We start from the raw sequence: 15,077 nt of genomic DNA on the forward strand, positions 1-15,077 counted from the left end.
TTCTGGCCTGAATACAGACCAACGGAACGCAGACCAAGATTTTTAGGCACTGATGTTTTAAAATTTAGGCATCTAAATCATATTTAAGCATCTAAACATGGCCTAATTTTCAAAGCGCTGCGCACCCAGCAGCTCCTATTTTTGTAACTGGAGCTACAGTGTATAGGAGAGAGCAGGGAAGGACATTAGTACCTTTTTTAGTGCCTTGCCATATGAAGATGCTTCAAAACTGGTAGTAGGTTGAGTCCATTTTCTGTTGTGTGCTAAGTATATCAAACTCCCATTCAGAACACACACCTTGGGCCTGCCATCAAGTTGTAGGAAAGGGATCAGGTTCTGGGAAAGAAAGGAAGGTTTATTATGTTACAAAACTATGGTCAGAGACAGGGATCCAAGAAGGATTACTTTGCTCATCCTGATTATTATTCTGTTTGGGTGCCCAGAAGTAGATGTGAGGGGGGAAGAATGAAAGGAGAACAGCCCCAGCACCTTAGAGCTATGTGGTCATAGGACAGTCAACAGCAGTACATTTCAACTATGGGCTGGTTGCACACTCGTTGATCAAGGGACAACCCTGATGCTGGCAAATTTCCTTGAGGACATGGATGGAGGCTGCATTCCTCCAGCACTCACTGAAATATGCTTCATGGAATGTTTGGGGGCTTACACAGGAGGGGAGTAGCTCTTGTTGAAGCGGGGGAGGCATTGCATGCCAGGGGTTACATAAGAGCATCCGCCACCTGGAAAGGAACCTATATAGTCAAAGCTTTAGAAACTCAGGATTCTTCAGTGCAAATAAGGCTCAGATTTTCATGAGAGTGATATTTCTTAGTAAAAAATGACCAGTTACCAGTTAATTCTGAACCCAAAGGGGAACGATGGTATTAGTAATTGTGGGGAGCTATGTTGATTAACACCACCACGGAGTCACGTTTTATTCAGTGAGCGATAACTCCAGCCCCTCAAATAGTCATAGTGCATTGCCAGGCTGATCAAAATGGAAATAAAGCTTAGCGGTTTACTAAGCTTTTTGTCTTTGGTGTTCAAGATAAGCTCTTTTTCCAACTAAATTTGGTGGCGGTAGACCAGAAAAAAAGAAAAAGGACAAATTGATTAGAGATAATGTAGATGGTTCTGATACATTCAAATTAAATAATTTCCACGTTTCATTAAGCCTTTTGGGTATTAGTGCTAGCATATTTATTGTAAAGAGCACAGTAATTGTTACATGCTTCTCAGTGAAGATAATATAGTCAAATGTCCCAATGGAACAGGTTTTAGAGAAGTAATTTTCAACACCTTAAACAATTGCTTCTTCAAACAGCTAAATATAGGGCATGTAGGAGGAATACACAGGAGCTGGTTCAAGAAGTAGACGTAGCTTTTGCACTAAATAATAAAGACCACAATATGATTAAGTTCTACATCCTCAGGAGTAGAAATCATACCAAAAACAGTTCTGCATCAGTATCTTTAGAAAAGAGAATGTTAAGAAAATATTAACATGTAAGCAATTTCTGTAGTTGCCACAAGGATGTTATGAGATCTTGAATGGGAAGTGGGAAAGTCCACATGGTCATGAATGGGTGGGCAGGTGGCCCCAAAAGACAATCTCTGTATTAGACTATGATACACATTATCGCACCTTTAGGTCGGAAGCAAAAACAATTTTGTGGTCTCATTGTAGCCACTATTGGACATTTCTTCACATTACCAAAGCAGCACAAAGTTTGGCACAGATGACTGATTTCTGTTCAACACTGGAATTCTGCAGGTCAGCACTGAGGTGCTGGGAAGGTTTTGTCAGTACTATGGCTGCGTCTCTTGCTAGCGTTTAGTCCGTCATTTTCCTGAGCACTAAGTTCCTCTGAAAAGATGACTGAAAAGAGTAGAAAGAAACGGAGGACTTGTGGCACCTTGGAGACTAACAAATTTATTTGAGCATAAGCTTTCGTGAGCTACAGCTCACTTCATTGGATGCTGTAGCTCGCTAAAGCTTATGCTCAAATAAATTGGTTAGTCTCTAAGGTGCCACAAGTACTCCGTTTCTATTTGCGGATACAGACTAACACGGCTGCTACTCTGAAACCTGAGAAGAGTAGATAATCAACTCTCTACATTTAAATGCATCCGATCTCTACCTCAAATCTAGAATAAGGTTTGTGGTAAAATTGATTGATTGATTGCACATATCATTAAACATTTAAGGCCAGATTGTGAACCACTTCCCTCTTGGTGGCTAGCAGTTACTCAAGTAGATTCATTTACTGTGGCAGCACATGACTGAATGATTATTGGGAGTTACAATCAGAGTAAGGGGGTCACAATCCTTGAGTGATTTTTCTCACTTTTGGGAACAAAATATTCAAGTGTTTGAGACCAGGAGGGAGAGAGAGAGAAGAAATCCACTTGCCAAACTTCTTTTGCACAGTTCATTGTCGTAGTTATTTCAGCAGCTGAAAATAGGAATTAGTGTATATATACTATATTCTGCTAATAAATGTTATCTAAAAAGTTTTATTAACTATTATACAAACTCAATATTACCTCTCCAGAAAAAGCCCCTTCTTTGAGTTCACTTCAGTTAGCACAGCTTCCAAAGACAACAAGCCTCTCTTGAAGGCACATTTTACTGACAAATTGTGACGGTTGTACAGTTTGCAATTTGGCAAGGTGTCCAGCCCAGATGGGTTGACTAATGACTTTTGCAAGGTGTTTAAATCAGATTCTAGTGAAACACATGACTGCCATGTTTAATTACTGTAACTTAATGGAGCTTTTTGCCAGACATTGCCCGGCATGTTAGAATCAGAGCCATTGCTAAAAGAAGTACAGGGACTCAGAATGCAATCCCTTTCTTCCACCCCTCCCCTGTAACCCCCATTTCACTAGTAAATTGTGATACTGAAATTTTGGTCAAAGCCTTGATGTTCTCTGCCCAAAGATGATTTTTCCTATTGTTCATCCAAACAACATTTTAGCAGAGACAGATCTTTGTTCCACTTCAGAAAACATAATTTGGCCCACACAGTACATAATAGTGGATGAAGAATAATTTGTATCAGCTGAGTTTATGCACTTAAAGCTTTGAGAGCTTTTACATTGAGCTTTAAATATGACTTTCCACATTCATTTAGAATCCATTTTTTGTGCCTGTGCTTTCAACAACATCACAGTCTCAAACTGGCTCTTCTTGGCAGACTAACATCAAAGGGGCTCGTCCGCTTCAATTCATTTCCTACAATTGCACCTTTCCAGTAGATTTTAAGGAGAGTACTATATGTGGAATTGCAGCAAAAGAAGATGAACATAAAATAGGCTAAGCTATCAGCAGCATGCTTTCATATCTCGCAGATGCTAACAACATAATCAAATCTTTGACTGCACACATTAAAGATGGCGGAGTATCTGGCACTAAGATACATTTTCAAAATACTTGATGCCTGTTGAGTGATTTTTCTATATTTCTCCGTGGTGTAGCGATAGTTCTTTTAGGTCAATACACATAAGTAGCTGGATAGTTTTTGCTCCCTGATCAGAATAGCTACCCTGTCAGGTATAGATCAGATCACACCAACGATGGCATCAACTTTGTGGGCTGAGCCTGAGATGTGAATGGGAGCTATGCCTGCTTAGATTTTCCTCAGGATCAGAACATAAAGTAAGATCACAGATGAATACATTTATGCACATGACATTCAGAGTGGACTGAACAGAAACCTAAACTATGGACAGTGGAATTGGATGTGTGCTGTATGATGAAAAACTGAAATATCAGTTTTTGAGGTTTATATTTTTAACGTTTATTAAAAAAGCAAAATGTATGTTCATCTCAAATGAAACAGTTAAAAATGTTAAAGCATACAAATAGTGTACTAGCAGCATCCAATCATTAGAATTTTCTAGTATTCCTCAGTACAGTCTCAGCAAGCTAAAAATATTACAGCTCGCAACCAACTGTCTTCACCATAGTGCAGATAAAACAAAAACTTTATAAAATTAACAACTGAAGGTTAAATAAGCTTAAATAAAGGTGTTAAATACAAGACACTTGATCAAAGCTTCTGTACAAAGAAACGAATTTGGCATTGTACAAGTGATTGGCTGGCTCACACCATACATGATTTTAATAGTTAAGCAGTATAACTGTTTTAGCTGAACATCAACTATACAAAATTATCTGAAGTTGGAGTGGGCTAACCCAGTGAGCCATTTACAAGGCATGTGTATCTTTAGAAAATCAGAACACTGTTTATATTCAGGCACCATTTGTTCCTGCAAATAAATAATCTCTAATGTATCTGCATCCAAACTAGTGTTAAACACATCAGTGCTAACGTTTTATACACACAGCTTTGTGACTATTCACTATACCTCCATTCTTATTGCTATGACAATGTGACTGTGGAAATAAACTACTGTACATACAAAAAATAGAGCACCTTTTAAACATTAAGGTATATGTCTGATTATTCTTTTTATCTTACAATACTGAAGCCCAAGCTACTGTAAATTGATTTAAACATCTTCACCAGAGGACCTGAAATACAGGAAATAAAACCCAAAACGTTCCTCTTCAGGCAACCCCAACCCAGAGCATTTTCTAAAAATGTCTAAAATGACACCAAGAATTTTACATTCATCTTCACACAAACAAATGTCTGCTATTCTCTGCTTTCTTCAAATGAATTCAAAGATAGATCCACATGGCCCTCAGTCTTGTTCAAATGAATAGAGCTGGACAGAGAATACAGCAGAAACATCTAAAATGGATTGTGAACACAATGAAATTATATTTTGTTAATTCAAAAATACAGCTGTTACGCAGTTCAAATAGTACTTTCCAGGGGCCTAGACATTAGGATTTCTTGTCTATTGTATTAAAAAACCATTCTGTGAATTTTCTTAGTTGAGCGGCTGCTGTTTGAGACTCCTCCTGAAGTCTCATGTTATCTTGTCTCAAATGCTGGACCTCAGCTTGGAGAACAGCTTTGTCTTGTTTTTCCTGGTTAATAAAAATATAAGTTGAATAAAGTGAGTAGCTAGCATGACATTAGTTTTGTTGCTCATATTTCTAAGTGAGTCACAGAGCTCTGTTTACTTTAGCTCCCTAATCCATTATGACAGCAATTGAACTGTAAGCTGAATCCACAAATTTGTTGCAGTGTTGTACGAAGAAGATAACATTGCAGGCTAAAAAGAAAACTAAATGCAATTTCTGTATGAGAATTGTAGAACCCAATTCCTGTATCACGAAGATTTGAGCACTAAAAAAGTTATTCTACAGTTCAGATTAGACTCATCCCTAAAAGTAGGGACTGAAAAATTGTGAAACCTCCCAAATGTGTTTTCCCAAAGAAAAGATTCAAGATCGGAGGATTAACAAGCGATACAGAAGAATTCAAGTCACAAGGATTTGATTTCACAAATACAAAGCTAATGCAAAATGTTTGGCTTCAATCATTTCCCTCTAATGGTTTATTTCATCACTTAAAGCAATATGTGGCCTGTTGCTTAACAGATCTGTCACCCAAGTTCCTGTTTCTAGCTCTGTCACTAACTCACTGTTTGACTCCAGTCATGCCACAAACCATTCTGTGCCCCAGTTTACTCATCTGCAAGTTGAATGTCATACTCCTGGCATATAGTCTCATGGATTGTAAATGGCTGCACTCATTGCAGGTATGCCTCCTGGTGACTAGGTCTGAGAATTAGCTTTCAACCCACATGGTGCCCCCATCATTGGCTGCTCATGACTTGAAGTGCTTCATCTTTTTGACTCGGCTCTCTGGTCAAGTTGCTATACAGTCTCCCGTTCCAGGGTATCAAAGTCCCACTGGACAAGTTGTCCGGATGCCGCTTCAGACAGTCTTCTGTTTCACCTCTAGGTACTTTGCCACTTCCCAGTGACCGGTGGGTAGAGGAACCTGGGCCTGCCCACAACTCTGGGTTCTAGCCCAAGGACCCTATGACTAACAGTGCAGGTCTGCTCAGTTTCTTTTTCCCTGGGCTCCTTCCTACCCCATGTCTCTATCTCCTGTCCTATCTCTAGATTTACCACTGGAGTATCCTCTGCTCTCCATAGCTACTTCACCCCTCTTGGCCTCTTGTCTGACTACACAGTCCAGGGCAGGATCCCCATGGCTCACTTTCCCCCTAGACTTCCACATTGTTCGTGACCAATTGTTCTCCCTCTAGGGAGTGACTGCATGCTCCTTCCCTGCAGCCTCCACCTGGCTTTATAATTCTATCCCAGCTTCACCTGCAGCAGCTCTTGATCTGAAGTTAGGCCTTCTCAATCCCCTCTAAGTGCAGCATATAAGGTTAAATGCCCTCTTTTTGCCCACATTAACCCGCTCTTTGAAATCCTTGGATGGAAGGTACTATGTAAGTATAGTTATTTCTATTGGAGAGCAACGGAGACATTTAATTCTGATGAAGAGATTTTTACCTTCCGGAGGTCAGTTTGTAGTTGCCGCAGGATCACTTCCAGCTGGTTTACTTTTCCAGTCAGAGTAGATGGCGTGTGCTCCCTACAAAGTAAACAACAACTTCACTCCAGAGTTAGTTCAAAATACTTCCTTCCTTAATGTCAATAAAACATACTCTTATAGGGTCACATCACAAAAAACAATTGACCCAGGGCCAATTGGGCATGTCAGCTGGAAAAAGCAACGATCGACTTGCTCAAGCACGAACGCACTACTGTGATGTTTGAAATACCTTGCTGCATCTCACACTAATGAAGCAGAAATGAAAAATGACTTTGAAAAGGATATGCTTCAGATCTTACTCACACATGTATTCACAGTGCAAATTAACTATTCAACTAATTAATGCGAAGAGTGCATTTGTTAACAAGCTGCTTTCTGATAAGGAACATTAGTAACAAAGCAAGTTGCAACAGCAACGATTATAAACATATAGGGTTATTTTAGTTCTCTTCTCTGGTCTGCAATTGTGCCATTTCAAGCAAAAAGATAAACCAGTGACTTTATGAAGACTAACATTTTGTCTTTAAAGGTCAAATGTACAAAATATAGCCACCGGTTAATCAAATGCATGACTGAGAGAAAATGCAGAGAAGAGCTGTTGTCCTGCTTATGATAGTGAACACTTTGGGAGACACATACACATTCACATACACACATACATACACACTCACAGATTAAATTAGATGTAATGTGAATTATTTCATCTAGATGAGAGACGCTGAAGAAATACACAAAGCTGAATCAGCTGCTTCATGCAAGTTAGCAAATTGGACAGGTTTGACAACATTGAACAGGGAATGCCTGCATGCCTTTTTGCTATTCCAAATGCACACTAGCTGGAAGAGGTGATGTGAGTTTAAAGTCATTGAGGAGAAATGTGCTTTACCATGTAAGTAGATTAATTTGTCTAAAATTGGTTCTAATTAAAAATGACACCCTAATAAGCAAAAAGACTAAAGTCCCCCCCTTCCCCTTTCTTCCACTCCTCAAGTTGAAAAGCAAAACAAATGAAAGATTTTAAAACCAATACATTCTATTGCTGAATCTTCCTGTTTTTGAAACCCACAACTCCCTAGTGGAGAGGACAGAAGCCAGGTGGCAGTCTAGAGCTCCAAGCACCAGACTGGTGTGAGGCACTAGGGTACTTATTCCCTTTGTGACCTTAAGAAAGTTACAATCTCTCTGCTTCAGCTGTAAGCAGGGGCTAATGGTTTGCCTGTATTTGTTGTCTAAAGACACATAGCTGCTATCTTTTCTTGTACCAAGTCACCAGACAGGAAACTCACATGATGCTGAAGACTTAAGCCCCTTGTTCCAGCTGGGGGCACTGTATGCCATCCCTGCTGTGCAGAGTTGCACAACACCCACTGATCAGTTCCATCCAAATGAAAGGTAGAAATAAACAAAGCAAAGTGTGTTTAAGGTGGGGTGTGTGTGTCTGTGGATTGTAACAAAAGATTACAGAACTCAACTTTGAAGGGAGATAAGGTAGTGAGTGGTGGTCTGAAGACCAGATTCTACCCCACATTAGATGCTAATTTCAAGCAGAAAAGGTCACATGGCTACCCTGCAAGTCTCCTAGATGGAAACTGACCAGGGTTTGGCTGCAGAAGCAGAAATCTCTCTAATGTAATGTAAAGGTATATTCAGTCAAAGTTGCAGATCTGCAAAGGCATAGCAATGAAATGTGCAGAGAGCCATCTAGACATGGTACTCTTGGAAACAAGGGAGCCAATTGTATTTGATATTAAAGAGGAAACAAGCTGCATAGCCTTCGAGCACTTTGTTTAATGACGACTAAAGTCCCAGGAGTCATTTTCACACTGAGTTTTTAGAGAAGGACTTTTTAAAATGGTAATGAAGATATGATAAAATGACAGATTTCAGTGAAATTCTTTGGAAAGAAATTAGGAGGTGCTCATAAGCAAGCCCTTTATCTTTAAAGCAGGGTGTATGGTGGGGTCAATAGGGTCTGACATTCTTTGCTAGCAGGGACTGGATTTCCTCTTGCTGAATTTGATAGGAGGAAAACTTTACACAATTTATTCAAAGAAATATTTTTAACACCACTTGAGAATGCTTCAGGCTAATCTTTCAAGGTCTGCATTACTAGAGCACTGGTGGCCCGGGCAGGCCTAACACCTTCCTAGTTACGTGAACCTTTTAAGGTTCAGAGGTCTCCAAAGAGATGCTTGGAGGAGGTGGTTGCCTTGTCTTCTCTAGAGCAAAGCACTTTTTTCTGGCGAAGATCAGAAGTGCTCTGCAGGACAGGCACCTACCCCAACTATTGCCCACCCAAAAGACCTTAGGTGCAAAGCTCCTACTGTAGCAGCATTTTGTAGGTGCAGACCTCCCAACTTCCTGGCTGTCCATGCGCTTTCTACAGTGTACTTAAACTTGAGAGGAAGGAGGTGGATGGAGCAGAGACCCAGCCTCATTGAGGTGCACAAGCTTCATTTAATCAGCATCAATGTTTGGCTGCTTTTGAGTGCTGAAATGGTGCTAGATGCAACTACAGAGAAAAGAAGATTTACTTTAGTAATTGTCCTTATACCAGTATATGTCCGAAGGCAACTAAAATGCCTACTTGAGGCAGACACCATCTTTTTGTTGTGTGTATGTATAGTGCTTGCTTACACAATGCGGTCCTGGTCTATGACTAGGGCTCTTGGATGTTACAGTAATCCAACAAATAGTAAATAAAGATTGATTGATAGATAAATAAATAAATAAATAAATAGTCACTTAATTGCTCAGTGCAATTTCTTCTAAGAGGAAGTGAATACTCTGTAACTGGAGTTTCTCTTGCTAATGCTGAAGCAACTCCAGAGCTTTGGAGACAGAATGCTCCAGCCTGATGTGCTGACGTGTCTCCTGACTTCAAAAAATTCAGAAGCATCATTGGTCTACAGATATAGCAAAGGGGATCCAGCTTTAAGTTCTAAGACAACTTCTGCTGCCTGAAATCTCCGATCATCAAGGCTACCTAAATTCCTCTTCCACAAAGGCTGAGGGTTCTGCAGACCTGACCACCAGTGGTGCCTAGATATTCCTAGCCCTGGAGGGACCCTGGCAGCCCCTGGGTTTCCATTAATTAGCCTCCCAAGGTGCTGAACCACTTTCCTATGCATGAACAATCTTCCTAGGGCAGAAGCAGAAGCTCCTCCTCAACCCCATAATACTTTTTTATCATGGCTTGCCAGAGACTCTCTTCAAATGAAGCACAAGACCACATATGAGATATTTAAAAGCAGTCTTATCTTTTTTAAAAAGGGACTTCAGACCTGGCAAACTGTTATAGCCACTGATATTCCTTAGGAACTTCACTGTGTGCTGATGAGCTTTAAAGTTTTCTGGACTGTCTTCTCAGCAAGAGCCAAGAAAAGGTGTCTGTTCGCTGACAGGCCTGCAACGTAGTATAAAACACTGCAACCTCCTTTCTTATTGGAATAATTTTCTTTCTATTCTGTTTTATTTTGCCCTTGGTGATAATCAAAAACAGCAAACAGTAAACTGAATATGTTCTACTCATCCTGGATGTCAGTTGTTTCAAAAGATGCTGAATAAAATTTCTTATATATTCCTTTGTATATTCATGCTAATAGACATTTCAAAGGATAAGGACCTAATGGTGGCGTTACCCATTTGATTAGAATGAAATATGAAAGAACAGGATTAGGTCTGTCCCATGCTGACAGCATTTTATTAATGGATCTAAAATTTTCCAGAGTACACCCCAAATTCATAGAAATTACTTGAGCGTTGATATTGGAAATGTTTGAAGAAGCAGGTATGTTAAGATACATATTCTTCCATATGGCCATTTACATATTTATCTTGTTTTCTAAGGCAACTATCACTGTGTTATCTATGTGCCATAAAACAGTTACAGATGGCAGCGTGTGTTCCTTGAAGGGCCAATTCCTCACAGCCTCTTTAGTTCCTACTGTGTACATGTCCTTCTTGCCTTCTACTATTTCCCCTTCAGTATTCCAAATTGTTGGTTGGTCCTGGAAAGTTGCAATTACTTGGTGAAAGCCATTACAGAGGTAGACCTTGCATGTAAACCTGAACATGACCGAGACTGGGCTTCTCCTGGTAGTCAGGGAGCTACACACTGGATGACTTTGTAGCTGTGGAATCCAACCCTTGCTCCAGAATTGTAGCCCAGTATCTCTGCTTATATTTGAAAACACTATGCCCAACACAACAAAAGGGTCCTGAAGTTGGGCACCAAAAGTCATTTGTAGGTACAAGTTGTAAGAAAAGTAAGCCCCTAATTTTAAAAAATGCTGGGCACTCAACCACTCCTGTTAATTTCAAATGAGCAGTATTTTTGATATGGTGTGTATGAATTACTTGGTATTGTGACTTTGTTAAAGAAGTTAATTTTTTCAAAAACAAGAATAGCTGTGTCTGCCATTGTAGTTTATCTCTGATAATTCTTCTTCAAGACTTCATAGCATTACACAGAGAGATGTAGTTGTTATGGCAGGCCAAGACAGTAGGAAGGAGCATTTGTCCAGTGATTCAATGAACTAGCTCAGCACTGCATGCAAGTTTCCTCTGGATTTTTATCCCTCAGGGCAATGATTATATTAAACAATCTCATTGTTTAGCTTGTCATGATCTACAAACTTGACAAGTTAGCATGGATAACAGTCACAAGTTGATGAACTGCAAAAATTGTTCTTAATATCCAGAAAGCAGTAGGTAAACCAAAATAATTCGCTCCCATATCTTACTGCTCTGACAGTTCTTCAAAGATATTGGCTTATAATACGGTAACTCTGAATCGTACTTGAACTCCTAAACTTTTGGGAATGCCATAGTTGTAAAAGGTATTTTCTGCAATATTTACAGGGGAGTCTCAATTTTGATATGATAATTTGGGCATTTTAACACCCTGATCTTTGAATAAGTATCTCCTCTAGTTAGAATAAATTATTTTCTTGGCATGGAAAAGTAAAGAACGTTAGGCTGTGTTAAGAACATCACGTAATTTCAGAAGTTATTCAGAACACGTAATAGACCATATTAAGAGGAAGTGATTGTCATCTGCTTCATAATAAAAGTGCGCTAAATCTTACATACCCAGTAGCATCAATGAAATCTTTTCCATTTGTTGGCCCTTCATCCAAAGGTAACTCTTGAGCACCTTCCAAACCTGGAGCTTGCTGCATGTCATTCAGGGTGCAAAAAGATGCCACTCTCTGATCTGTAAAGGCAAAAACAAAGCTAATGTAAAGCTAATTTGTAAACATGATTTCATATACAAAATAAAAAAATCAAAGGCCAATGTACAATTAATTATTTGGACATAGTTAGAGCCTGGGAAGTAGATTTCTACATGATAGCTTTGAAGACAATCAGCAGATTTACAATTTGTTCCAGTTAGTTGCTCTTTCCAACATCTGTATCAACATCTGGTTTGCAAATATCAGCAAAGTGATAGATTTGTTTTGACTAGTTAATGCTAATCTGAATAGTAAATTGGTCTCACTGAAATCCACAGAAGACCTGAGAAACAGGGGCTATGATCAGTGACAATACCAATTCATGGAAAGCTAAAGAATCAAATTCCACAGAAATTTTCACAGTTCCATTTTTATTATTCTGACATTTCAGACACATTGTGTAAGCTGCTGGTTATCTATATATTTGAAAAGCAGTATACAAGTGCTATTATTATGCACTTATTTTGTCATATTTAAGTATAAAAAGTAGCTTTTATTTGGTGAAAGCACCGTCAAGTACCAAAAATACAAGGTGAGGGCCACCAGCATACATGCCCAATGTGCTTGGAACTTAGCCTGTCTCCCAATGACCAATATCATTATCTGTGGACATTCAATGTAGCTGCCAAAATATACCACAAATCATTTATGAAAAATATGCCACGCAGATCACTGCAAAGAATAAAAGTAAATGATTCATTATGGTTTAAAATTGTTTGTTGTGGAAAATCCATATTCTGTGGAGACTGATTTAACTGATTTCCATACAAATTCCATGCCTGCAGCTTTCTATTGACTCTGGCCATGACATGCCTTGCCTTCCCTTCTCCCTCTCCTCCCCCGCAGGCCCAAAGCTTGCATTACCATGCAAACGTGCAAACACTTGAAACAGAAAGGAAGTTTACTAAAGATAAAACCCAACAATCAACCCCAAACCGTCACCTAGAAATGATGTATGATGACAGACTGGCCCAAGATCTTCATCAGAGTCAAAACCTGGAATAAGATTTAGAATGTTCCTATAAACAAGAGAGTACATCCAACTAATCTCTCTGCTAAAGCAGCTGTGGTCCTTATGCAAAATTCACATAATGGAATACTGTCAATACAGCTCAGAATGCCTCTTATTGTGAGAAGCCCTTAAGACTTTCAAAATCAATTTTTATGTAATGCCAACCAACATGGTTGAAATTACACATTTCATGCTCAGCGGCCCTAATATAATGCACAGTATTATGATACATAGCATGGAAATGTGGTGCACCACAAAAGTCAAATGGTAAATACATGGCAAATTGTTTTAAGTAAGAATTTTTACTAACTTGTTTTGAAAGTGCTACCAAGATATTAAAACAAAAACAAAACCAGGGAATCACAGCAATTAGAAGTTTTTGTTAAGTGATTAGAAAATGAACACTTTTGGAGGTCACTGTAAAGATTGAAAAGTCATTTCCAGCTCTCACACTACTTTGATGCAAATTTTCACTTTTATATCTGATTTCAAGACCAACTTTATACAGCAGTAGTTTCTCCAAGTTTTATCCTTATTTGCAATTTGTCATACGTCTTGGCATTTTTAGGTCATGAGTTTTCCACACACATCTAAAGTGAGAAAGGAGAAGAATTTCGCACACCATTGCTATCACAATGACACAACTCACACTATGGAAGCAATATAGCTTAATTAAATTAAGCAGCAGGGAAAGGTTAAACTTAGTTTCCTTACTCAAATTAGGTGCCACAGAAAAGACTGTGCAAACAATTATGTTCACGAAAGAATTGGGGCAGAAGTAAATTTAAGGTACACATCTAATTACCCATTTCACTTGTTCTTTTCTTCCCTTCCCTAAAGTTTGATTACAGAGACAAGGGGTTGAGATAATATCTTTTATTGGACCAACTTCTGTTGGTGAGACAAACTATCAAGCTTACACAGAGCTCTTTTTCAAGTCTTTGACTGAGATTTGATGGTGGAGGACAGAAAAGCAGTGGCAAATCTTATACTGCTCCTAACTTTCCTACATGAGTTAGTTAATGGTCAGTAATGCACAAAACATGGGTATTTTATGTCACTGAACTCTATTTCAATATAATTTACCCTGTGTTTTTCCCTCACAATAGTGACTAAGCATTTCTAAGAAGAATGTCTTAACCTCAGTAGACCAGACAAGAAGCACTTGTCTGGTCTACTGAGGTTAAGACATTTTCTGTTAAGTTAAAAAAAAAAAAAAAAGACAGATTGTAGTTCTGGACTTACTAGGGGTATTTGAATCAAACCACCACCTTCTTTTTAGTGAGGAAGTATTACAAAGGATGTTCGTAACAGTCACGGAAAGCCCACTATGAAGTTTTAAAATAAAATATTTCACCCAGTTTTTAAAAATTTCCATTGATTCATAGATTCCAAGGCCAGAAGGGACCACTGTGTTCATCTAGTCTGACCTTCTGTATAACACAGGCTATTGAATGTCCCCAAAATAATTCCTAGAGCAGATCTTTTAGAAAAACAGCCAATCTTGATTTAAAATTTTCCAGCGATGGAGAATCCACTATGACCTTTGGTAAACTGTTCCCATGGTGAATTAACCTCACAGTTAAAAGCATATGCCTTATTTCCACTCTGAATTTGTCTACCTTCAACTTCCTGCCACTGGATTATGTTATACTCAGTGAGCTCAATGTAGGTATCACGACAAGGCATGTTTTCTAATCCTTTAATCATTCTCATAGCTCCACTCTGAACCCTATCCAATTTAGCAGAGGCAGTTCTACCAATTTTGCCGCCCCAAGCAGTCGCCGCTGAATTGCCACCACCCCAAGAACAGCGGCGAGCTGCTGCCGAATTGCCGCCGCGGGACACGGACTGCTGCCCCATTCTCAATGCTGCCCCAAGCACCTGCCTGGAAAGCTGGTGCCTGGAGGGGGCCCTGCAATTTAGCAACATCCTTCTTGAATTTACCCCAAAATTTTAATTTTAGTCAGCAAAAACTACAAATAGATTATATTACTTTAAATGTCCATTGACTATAACTTGTACATTTATAACTTTTTATTCCTTGCAAAAATTCTACTAAATTTTAATGTTGTATTTGTATGAAATTTAAATTTAATATTTAGAGCTTTTTATTACTGCACTTCTGCTAGTTTCTAAACATAACTTTACTATGTTCAATTACTTGTGAAATGTTAAACAGCAACCCACCACTCATCCTTTGGGCAACAATGTCACTAAATAGGTGTTAGAAACCATTAGGCTCTCACACTGTATGCTAAATAAGTGATTTTGTGAGCTGTTATTCCAAAAACAACAACCTAATTTATGGGTTTCAGAATAACAGCTTGTTAA

General features: G+C 38.9%; 1 protein-coding gene across 3 annotated transcripts in view; it reads right to left on the bottom strand.

The window, feature by feature from the left end:
• Positions 1-2,031: 2,031 nt before the first annotated feature.
• The window catches only part of SIPA1L2 (signal induced proliferation associated 1 like 2), a 235,821-nt gene continuing 222,775 nt past the window's right edge, over positions 2,032-15,077 (bottom strand). The window contains exons 25-28 of one of the 3 annotated variants that reach the window (XM_043543298.1): positions 12,674-12,727; positions 11,589-11,712; positions 6,452-6,533; positions 2,032-5,005 (exon numbers count right to left, since the gene is read on the bottom strand). In XM_043543298.1, coding sequence (XP_043399233.1) covers positions 4,859-5,005; positions 6,452-6,533; positions 11,589-11,712; positions 12,674-12,727 — 407 coding nt within the window. In that variant the 3' untranslated portion in view covers positions 2,032-4,858. The remainder of the gene's footprint in view (positions 5,006-6,451; positions 6,534-11,588; positions 11,713-12,673; positions 12,728-15,077) is intronic. The other 2 variants (XM_043543299.1, XM_043543300.1) reach the window with 2 other exon arrangements.

This window comes from Chelonia mydas, chromosome 3, assembly GCF_015237465.2.
Source record: "Chelonia mydas isolate rCheMyd1 chromosome 3, rCheMyd1.pri.v2, whole genome shotgun sequence".
In the NCBI taxonomy this organism is placed as follows: Eukaryota; Metazoa; Chordata; order Testudines; family Cheloniidae; genus Chelonia; species Chelonia mydas.